The sequence below is a fragment of the Erythrolamprus reginae genome, chromosome 2 (assembly GCF_031021105.1).
Source record: "Erythrolamprus reginae isolate rEryReg1 chromosome 2, rEryReg1.hap1, whole genome shotgun sequence".
Lineage (NCBI taxonomy): Eukaryota > Metazoa > Chordata > Lepidosauria > Squamata > Dipsadidae > Erythrolamprus > Erythrolamprus reginae.
In genome coordinates this window covers 153,835,525-153,846,203 of record NC_091951.1, presented here as the reverse complement: position 1 = coordinate 153,846,203, position 10,679 = coordinate 153,835,525, and the positions used below count along the sequence as shown (strand labels likewise).

Genomic DNA, 10,679 nt, shown 5'->3' with positions numbered 1-10,679 from the left:
CTGCCTGGAGTCAATGTGAGTGAGCTGGTCAGCCATGTAAATTTCCTTAAATAAATCTAATATTCATTGTGCAAGAGATGATCTAATTTAAAAAATACTGTGATTCAAAATTTTGTTGTGTGTTCTTAATTTTGAACATTGATTTCCTACTTCTAAAATTAAAAAAAATAGTTTCAGAAAGATAATCATGAAAATAAATTAGTAACACTTTTATTAAATGGCATGAATTGCATGATTATCGTTCCTGACAAAACTGTTGAGATGTAACTTGGGTGAAGTAGAAAGCTTTGCTTTTATTTAGAAATATGTTCAGTTGGACTGCACTGGGCTCTTGAATGAATAAACTGTAATGGAAAAGCAAGATTATTCCAGATCCTTTTGATGGCCAGCTACAAAGTAATGAGGAATGTTGAAAGTTGAATTGAAACAGCTTTTGGGGGACTGCAAGTTTGCCCTTCCCAATCCACTTCTCATGCACATTTTTTTCAGGTTTTATAAACCTTTAATTTCTGTCTGCTCTGGAATGAATGATTAGAAATATAGAGTCTTGTATTTGGCTTGGCAGTCAACTTCTGCTGCTTCAGATCCAGAATCCTGCCAGCAAATAGGTTTGAATGCTGAAATGACTGATGTGCATGTCTGCTTCAGAATACACCATTATATTCAATAGTATATTTGTGCATTCAATAGCATAAGAGAGCAGGTTTAAGATACCGAGGCAACTGGTTTGTATAGATATAAATTCATTTTATTTAGGTAGCTTTTTACAATTAGTTTTTAATACATTTTTTCTCTGTAAGCTAACTAAAATTGTGCTAAAAGCTGGGTTCAAACATTTTTTAATGATTCAAAATAATGTTTTTTAGTACCGTAGAGTGGATGGGAAAGGAAAACACAGTGGCTGGAGAAATGGCTATTAACACTCTGAAAACACTTGACAAAATTTATTTGCCAGTTATTCTCAACAGAATGAGCATCTCTTCCTTACGTACAGCAAAACTTTGCTCTTAATTTGTCTCTCAGATATGACAGACCATGCTTTCCAAATCACATGACCACTGGGATTACATTTCAATATGTCTTCAGGGCTCAAGATTGTGCAACATTGTTATCACCAAAGCAATGTAAGGAAAATTAAATACTTCTCATGTCATAGTTCTTCCAGCGACATATCTGTGTCTCTGGAAAGCCCACAAGCAAAGCATGAGAGAGCAGAATCTACCTTTATGGCCATTTGGGTTGGTGATGAAATCTCATCTTTTGGCAGCAAATACCATTAGTTAACTAGACATTAGTAACTTATTGAAAGCAGGAATGCCAATAGAACCAACTACTGTATAATATTTGTGAAGTTTCAGAGAATGGACACAGAATGCATGTAACTTAAGTTTTACCTATTGTCATAGAAAAACCAACACACTTGAAAATCTAGCTGCACAGCTAGGTTGCAGCACCTACGTAACTTCGGGCTCTGGAGTTAAGTAGCATCAGATCTACGGTAGTTAGTACTTGGATGGGAGTCTTAGAAAATAATAGGACTGTGGGATTGACTGGAAAGTGTTGTTTTTTTTAAAGCCCCACATTATTATAAAAGTCAATGGCAAGCTGTTTCTATGTCTTGCCAATTGGGAACCAATGATTTTCAGACCTCATGGGTTGCATAAATATGAAAAAGATATCTCCAGAGTGGTAGTCTAGAAAAGGAATGGCTCAAAGTAGTTTAAACCTTAGACTGATATACAGAGTTTGCTGAATTCTGCAACAAACAGATCCTTTGTTTATGTATTACTTAACTCTGCATTAAAGTGATCTTTGTGTTGTGTCAAGTCTGAAGCTTCCCCTGTTTACAGGGAATATGGGATTGCTTTTCTGGGGAGGAGATGTTTATTGTCATACTCAGTATGAAATCTGACAACAATAAAGCCAGCTTCTTAATGATTGGAATTAAGTTTGCTGACACTTGGAATAAAGAATTTAGAATATGGTTGACAACTGGGCAAAAGACAAGCTAATTATTACAAGATATTAAGAACTTCCAATCCAGCAGAGAGGGAGAGAGGTTTTATTTGGCTCTTTGCAAACCACTGTTGACTGAAATTGAAATTTCACTCAAAAATAGCACTCATTAAATAACATTTGTGATAAAAACTTTAACAAAGAGCCAATTTGAGATATATTGTCACAAAGCATTATAAAGAATGAACTAGTTCACTGAACCAAATAAATTCACACACACACACCTTGCTCATGTTTTATGCAATAACCATATTTTACTCAACTGTAAAATTGAGTAAACTGTATAAATTACATCTTTGTTTGTTCATTTGGGCTTATCAAATTCATATCATCAAATGTAAATTCTAAGTGGAATCCAGACCCTAGTTTACAAAGTGGATGGATGCTTTTCCAAGATTTTGTGGAAAATATCTTTCTAGTAGAATATAAAAATGCAAAAATAAATAGGCAAATATGCTATGTCAGTATTCAGTCATGTGTACTTTCACACAGATGAATGAATGACTTAAAAAGGAAATGGGATGCTCAATATCTCACATGGAGATCCATATCTTATGTTGTTATGGATCAGAAACTATACCGAATCAAAAGGTTACTTTGAAAATAGATTCAGATAAAGAGCAAATGAGCATAAGAAACATTCTCCTACAAACCGCTAGTTGGATATCACAGTCATGATTGATTATCAACAAAAATGTCTATTCTATCAAATTCATTATCAAGCAATAATGAGATAGGGAACTGGAAAAACAAATTATTTTTATAGTACTGGCAAGCTTAATAACATACATGTTATTAGACTTGCAGGATAGGTGACTCTTTCTTTGAATTGGTAAAAGCAGTTATTTACATTAACGAGGTGAGATTAGCTATGACATGATTATTAAAGACTTAAACATATATGCTCATAAATTATATTCTTGATGATTAATTTTGCATATGTTACGGCTGACAATTTGGTAAGACATCCAGCAATTTTAGCTATCCTTAAATAGCCCAGTGATGCTCATACAGTATCTAGAGAACCTGTGGCCTGTCTGATACTGCCAAATATTCTTTGCAATTTGTCATTCAAGACTGAGGCTGCTAGAAACAATAGTTAATATAGGGAGAAATTTCTCTTTATAGTAAAAATGTTAACTGCTTATTGTTCTAACAGGATAAACCGGAATTATCTCTGTAGTCTGGAATTCTGCAAGCCTATGTTAAAAGTCAGTAATGACTGGTAGTTCTTTGAATGGTGGTGACAAAATAATTCAGCAATAACCTCCCTCCAAGTAAATGAAGACCATCTCCACACTTTTCAGGCTAAATCCCATGGAATTATTTCAGTGCTTGCATGAATAGGTAGCACGACAGAATAAAACACACTGCAGGCAGTTCTCAACTTACAACAGTTCATTTAGTGACAGTTCGAAGTTTCAACTTCAGTGAAAAAAGTTATTTATGACCACATTTCACACTTATGACCATTGCAGCAGCATCATGGTCTCACAACCAAAATTTGGATGCTTAGCAACTGGTTCATATTTATGACGGTTGCAATGTCCCCAGATTATGTGAACACCTTTTGTGACTTTCTGACAAGCAAAGTCAATGGGGAAACCAGATTCATTTAACATGTATCATTTTGCAATTGCTGTGGCTTTTGGAAAATGCTACTGCATTGGTGGATGTTTACACTGAATGTTTTTCTTCTCCCTCCACCCCAAACATTTCCGTCCTCTCAAGTAGGATTGGCCAAACAGAATAAAAAAACTCTACTCCTCGAGCAGGGAAACCAAAATTATTACTTTAAGTCAGAATACACGACGATCAAAGATGGCACAAAAGTCCATTCCAATCAGAGCAATATGTAGAAATAAAAGAAGTAAAATGTGGGAGGGGATCAATGTTTTGTGTACATTCGTGCTTACTCTTGCAGTCTCATTCACACCTCCTCTCCTTGCTTATAACTAAACACTTAAAAGGAGCATATAAAACATTCTAAATTATCAAGTACATTAGAGCTTTTTATTGGCCTCTTACTCTCTCATCACCCCTATTATTTTATATAGATTGAAAATATGTATTGGTATGACTTCATTGTCTTTACATACAGGCTAAAAAAAGCCCCAATGATTGTCCTGCATTGCTCTCCATGGGTGGCCCTGATTTCTCTCCCACTGCAGTTGAATCAGCGCTCAACCGTCATCATACCCTGCAGATGTAACTTGTATTGGCATGCTGAGTGAAATTGTCAATTAAGACACAGCTGGTATCTGGGATGCTTATGCTGTACCGCCAGTATTCTAGCATTCTGGTTTATACCACATTCATTCAATAATAATCCTAGGAGGACTTGGGGCAGGGGAAAAGTTCACTGAAAGAAGCTTACAAATATTAATGTTTTCAAAGCAACTTTAAGCTTGAATGAAAGGCATCTAAGGCCCTCAAGCCCAACATTAAGGTTCTCACAGACAGAGTTCCCAAACACATTAACAAAGCCCTTTGGCACCATGTAAGGTAACCCAAGCTTTCTCATGCACTTCAAACAGTCATTCAAGTGTTCTGGACTGGGTTTGATGTTGCTGAGTTCCACCGTTTTGCAGACTAGATTTGAGACTGAGAAGCAGGCACTAAGAAAACGAAAGTCTGTGATCAGATATGTAGCTAAGGGACCATCCAAAGCAAAATCAAAACATCCATCATGTTGCTCTATAAATACGGAGAAGTGGACAAAGTAAGTCTTTGGATCAAAGCTATCAGAAGCAGAATAGCCGTGATATCAGATTCAATACAACAGTAGTAGAATAGCAAACAGGGACAAGAAAAATTATCAGCTCTTAACATAAAGTGTAGCAGCATCTTCAGAATTTGGAATGCCTGGGATTGGGACCTTTGCCCCCCAGACATTTGATTTGGAAGCCAGAGTTTGGTCAGTTATTTCAAGAGAGCTGGAGTTTATAACTCTATTCTCCATCCCTTTCATGGATCAGCATTCTTACCACTGTATCCACACAGTGCAGGCATTGAGTTTGACTGCCCATTTTAAAAAATATATAATTTCCTTCTATGTAGCTCCTAACTTCATACTGGTCCCTCACTAAATCTCAGAGTATCCAAAGCTCAAAAGCAAACTAAAAGATGCATCGGAAGTCCATTGATGAAAATGTGACTCAGTGGAAATAGCAGGAAACAGAAGAGGTTTCCTTTAAGCAACCCAGTAAAAGTGACTGTAGCCAAAAAAAAAAAAAAAAATCAGATCTTCTCCCCTTGCATATGGCATTGCAAAATTTGCTGAGCTGTCAAGATTCCCAGGAATGAGACTGTGCCCCTGCCATGCAGGAAGTAGAGCTGTAAGCCTTGGCAATTATTTGTGTATTTCCATGCAAACTATAAAATAATTTCTTTCCTTCACATTGAAGAAGTGATCTTGAGTTTTTGTTTTGTTTTCAATTTAGTCACTATTTGTGCAAACATAAAAGCAGAAGAGCAGAGATCCTTAGAAAAAGAAACGCCCTTCTGCAGAACTGCCCTCCTTTATAATCCATCAAAACGATGCCAGCCGAGATCCCAACTGTCATCAGCAACAGACTACAGGCATTGGTCAACCTGATGGGACAGTTGTTGGGGGTGTTTTTTTGTACAATATCTCATTGAGCAAGGAGATTCATGCTGAGTCTCTTTGATCAGAACTTCCCAGGGAGATGCTTGCTTCATAACAAATGTGCTTTGCATGGGAGATTCTCCATAACGGTTGGTAAGGAAGTAAGGAATACATCATATGTTACCAATCAAGTCTTCTCAGAGAAAAGGATTCATGCCGCTTTGTGAAGCTAATGGTGGTGGTGGGACCGAGCCAGAGAGTGGTAGAAGAGGTTGAGGCAAGTTGCTAGGTAGCTCTGGGAAAGGCCCTGCTCCAGCCTGAGGGAAGGCACTCACAGAGGCTGGGAGAGTCATCGATGAGGGGATGCTACTGAGTGGAAGAGGGAGAGAAGCACTGTAGGTCATAGAGTTCATTGGCATCCCCATAGGAACACTAGGCACTGGGGAGTTGGTCCGCATCTGATTGAGAGTTGGCTTGGGATGGTCAACATTAAATGGATTGGTAGGTGAAGGGGCACTGAGTCCTGGAAAAGAAAAGAGAAACATGACTCATCTTGATTTATTGTGAGAAATTGAGGACGTTAATCCCTGTCTCCACCATCAAGGGATTCTGCAAAAGAAATTGACAGGTTCCAGAGAAAGCCTGCTATTTTCTTGATTGTCAAATAAGAAATATGTGAAAAGGCATCCCATCACCATTTCCTAAGGGCAGTATTTCTCCACAGGTTCCAATAATATTTGGTTTCAAGAACTTAAATACCAATAGGCACAACCAAAAGCAGAAGTCACAACCACTGCGTCATCCAAGGGCAAATACCAATATTCTAAATTTGTGGGCAAGTATTGAAACCTATGAAGAAATGGCCCCAATGAAAAGGGGTACAAAGAAGAAAGATGTAGCAGGGCCTAGGTACAGGATTGAGTCACACAAAATTCTCCTGCTAACAAGAGTTCCTTTAGACTTCTGTACAAGATCCCATGCAACCTACCTGCCAGAAATGGATTACGTGACTTCATACTCTGGGGTACTGTAACCAAGGAGTCCAAGTTAACCAAGGAAGATGCGTTGGGACCAAGAAAGGTCTCTGGAGTTTTGTTGTCCTTTGAATCAGGTAAATGATCTCCTAAACTTGCAATATCAAACAAATCTTTATTTTGAATTCCATTCTCGGCGCTGCTTGGAATAAGGTCACCAAACAGATCCACATCTACCAGTGAGAAAGAGAGAAAAATGTAGCAGACGAATGATATGAAAAAGGAACATTTCCAATACTGTATATTGAAAAGAGATGACAAAATAAGAGAAGACACTATTGTGAAATAATAAAATATTATTTTGTAAATAAACATTGTTCTATTGATGTACTGACAAACAAAAGCAGCATATCTAATTTTTATTGTTTGTAAATCATTAGTTTTCTGAATGAATGATGGAATACAATACAGAAACACACCCACAATATTACATTATCAGAGGAAAAAAAGAGTAAGACAGCAGATAACCACAGTGTAAGAACTCCAAGTTCACCATTTTTGAATGGTGGCACTGCAATTTTACATTGGGGGGGGGGGAGATTTCTTTGCCAGCTTCCTAAAACCAGCATGATTCTTTCCCAAGTATGAGTCTTAAAATAATTTTCTTTAGCAAGATTTATTAAGATGAAAGGTAGAGGTTACAGTAATTCCAGCAACCAATCTATTTTCAATTTAGAACACATATTTCTTTACGTGCACTGTGACATATGCTGATAACAGTGAAGGAAACTGACACTTAAAACATTGTGCCCCTTCTGATCCAATAAACTTATTTTTGCTATGGCTCTATGTGAAACCTGCTACTTTAAAAAACCAAAAAACCCTTAGGCTTTTTAGCTTTGATTGGAGTTTTGTTTGTTTTGGTAAACCATACATTTAAGAAATGGGTGTATATGGTTTACACACAGAGAGACAAAACATATCCTGAATATAAATCCAGAATCCATAACTATTCAGAATATATATATTCTAAAACCATCCTTTCAGAAATGGTAAATATATAAAATAATGAAGGAAATGCGGAACAAGCAATGGGAGTATACTGTACTATCAATAAAGTAAAATCTCTTCTTTCTCCTCTCTTATCTTCTCCTCCTTCCTAGTTACTCTTTCATCCACGTTTTACATTATGTTGTTTAACCTTTTACATAAGCAAGAACAATCTATTGTTTTATCACAATTAATGCCAATGAATAAAAAAAATACTAATTCTAGACATTCTTTTTTTAGCAAATAAGTTTGAATTAAAACAGGGTTTTTTCCACTTTTATATCGCCTCATCAAACTGGAATTGTGGTTCAGAGAAATTTAGTTGACTTTACTGGAAGACTTTTAAACCTATTATGCCAAGTACAAAAATATCTCAGTTACAACATTTCACATAAACAGTTCTAATTTATTTGATATAATGAAATGGAAGTTTCCATACAAACTTTTATGTATCGTAGTTCTGATTATAATTTTGTATTGGTAACTAAACAACTATATTTGTCTCCTAAGATAGTTCTTAATAAGTAATATTAATTAATATTGCAGGAATAAAACTGGGATGTCTTTTCATTCTTGTTTATAATTGAACTATTAGCAGATAATATTAATTAATACAGTGATGTTCAAATACTAAGGGTTAAAAACCAAAAGGTTTTTGCTTAATATGTTTACTGATGCCATAGCAATTTTCTTCAATCACCATGCTGGTTATTCCCAGTTAATAAAACAACTTAACCAAGTGGCAGAAGCAGAATTTAATATGGAAAGTCCAGCAATTATAATAATCATCACTAACAATAATTGTGCAAATATGCTTGAGGATTTCTGACCTATGGGAGAGATTCTTGAAAATTGTTCTTACAAAAATGTAGGCCAGCTAAGGAAAATAAATTATGAGCCACTGTTGATAAACACTACCCAGATCCTTTAAAAAACACACTAATGTTACTCTGGTTTGGCAAAATTGCAGCTGTCAAAGTGACATTATCAAAATTATTTTGTTTTAGAAATTTCCCATCTGACCCATTGGTCCCAGTGTTGCCAAAACAATTCATCACAGCTATCCATTTGAGGAAGAAATCTAGGCTTCAGCAAGCAATATTGTGTAACTATAAAGATGAAGAGGGCTGAGAATAATAAACTTGAAATAGTACAGTTTTATGATTGTTAAGCTACCTCAATTAATACTCACAATTACTACCCCTCTGTGTCCAATGGGTTCAAATAAAGCTGGCTTTGGAATCATCAGAAATTCATCCAATAATTCATGATTTAACAGAAACATTGCTACTGGGTATTTCAATGATGATATTCCAAAATTTTTACTACCAGTTCTGTGGGCATAGCATGGCTTGGTGGGCATAGCTTGTGGGATTTGGCAGGGGAAGGATACCATAAAATCTCCATTCCCTCCCCACTCCAGGGGAAGGTTAATGCAAAATCCCCATTACCTCGTGATCAGCTGGGGCTCAGGGTGCCTCCTGAGCCCCAGCTGATTGCGAGGAAATGAGAATAGATGGGGGAGGAACCAGTCAGAGGTGGTATTTACCAGTTCTCCGAACTACTCAAAATTTCAGCTATTGGTTCTCCAGAACTGATCAGAACCTGCTGAATCCTACCTTTGATTTATATATTTGACATACATAAATCCATTCTATCCTTAACTAATTCTGCAAAAATGTTGTCTTGTATCACTCTTTGTCCAAAATCAAAGTTAATTCTTTGGCTTGGACAGAAAAAGTATAAGCACCTGGGCAAAGTCCATTTTGCTATGTTTCTTAAAATATATAATTTTGCACACTTGGAGACATGATCATTAATGCTTATTCTACTGTATGAGGTATTGTATGTTACAAAATAGAAACTGGAAAATATTTGCTTCTATTCTCATATTGAAATAGTTCCAGTCAGAACTTTTATTTAAACATTTCTCTTTTGCAGAACTTACATTAAGCTCAGGCAACATATGTGGTTAAAGTCTTAAAAAATTAAAAGCAGTTTCCCTTACACTATGAAACAGATGCTCCAAACTTTATCAAAATAGTTTGAGAATATAATTTAGAAAAAGGAACAGAAGGAGCTGAATGGAATGCCATCTGGCCCAAACTATCTTTTTAGGCCAGCCCATAGATGGTAATCTATATTTTTTTCATATGGATTGTATTTATTATTGGACTCTGGCCACTTCTTTTTATTTGGGAAGATCCTAAGGTCACTCTGCTTTAAAGCATTTGCCAAAGTGCCTAATATAACAAGCAACATGTAAAGATTGATCTACTACCCAGATTTTTATAAATACTGGAGCCTGTCCATCAATTCCTTACAATAATTAATTAAATAATCTGTTATTACTGACAATCTAAACGTGGTTGCTTGATAGGAAACGGAGGGAGGAATTTGCCTATTATCTCAAAATATGTGGCAGATGCATTGATGGAAAAATCCATATAGCACTTGTTTTGCCAGAACTGTTCTGAAGTCATATCATTTCTCTTTATACAAAGAACAGTAACTTGGCCCCTTTCCCCAAGTAGGAATGAGATTCCATTCATGCAGATGCATCACTGAGAGCTTTTAAAAAGCTTCTTGCAGCATGAAGGAAGATAAGAGCTAAACTAGTTGTAGAGGGAGAAGTGTGACTGAAGACTGATTCCTGCATACTTGTCTGAATATGCAGATATTGTATCTTGTGAAATAAAAACTAGAATGGAGCTATTTCTGGTTGTGATACCATCCCTCTTCTCTGACCTCAAAAAGGACTGGACCTGTTTAAATGAAAGACTCCAGAAAATTCCAGCTAAACTGAGAAGGTTAAAAAAATCATCAAAAAAGAAATTGTATATAAAACACTTCCATATTTCTGCTAGGACAATTGTCCAGTTGGTTTTAGCTTTTAACTACAGGGTCTGTGAAAATTTTGAGATCAATACATACAGGAAGAATCAGCATCCACGGTTATTTTTGCTCATCACATTTCTCCATAAATACATATGATCATACTTCTCTTTTCCAGATGTTGCACCTTAAAGCTCCTATCAGGATGGTCCAGT

The 10,679-nt window shown here is 36.2% G+C and overlaps 1 protein-coding gene across 4 annotated transcripts in view; it reads right to left on the bottom strand.

Annotated features, from left to right (window-relative positions):
- Nucleotides 1-726: 726 nt before the first annotated feature.
- The window catches only part of EPN3 (epsin 3), a 58,767-nt gene continuing 48,814 nt past the window's right edge, over nucleotides 727-10,679 (bottom strand). For all 4 annotated transcript variants that reach the window (XM_070739999.1, XM_070740000.1, XM_070739997.1 and 1 more), the window contains 2 exons: nucleotides 6,594-6,812; nucleotides 727-6,128 (listed from right to left, as the gene is read on the bottom strand). In XM_070739999.1, coding sequence (XP_070596100.1) covers nucleotides 5,803-6,128; nucleotides 6,594-6,812 — 545 coding nt within the window. In that variant the 3' untranslated portion in view covers nucleotides 727-5,802. The remainder of the gene's footprint in view (nucleotides 6,129-6,593; nucleotides 6,813-10,679) is intronic.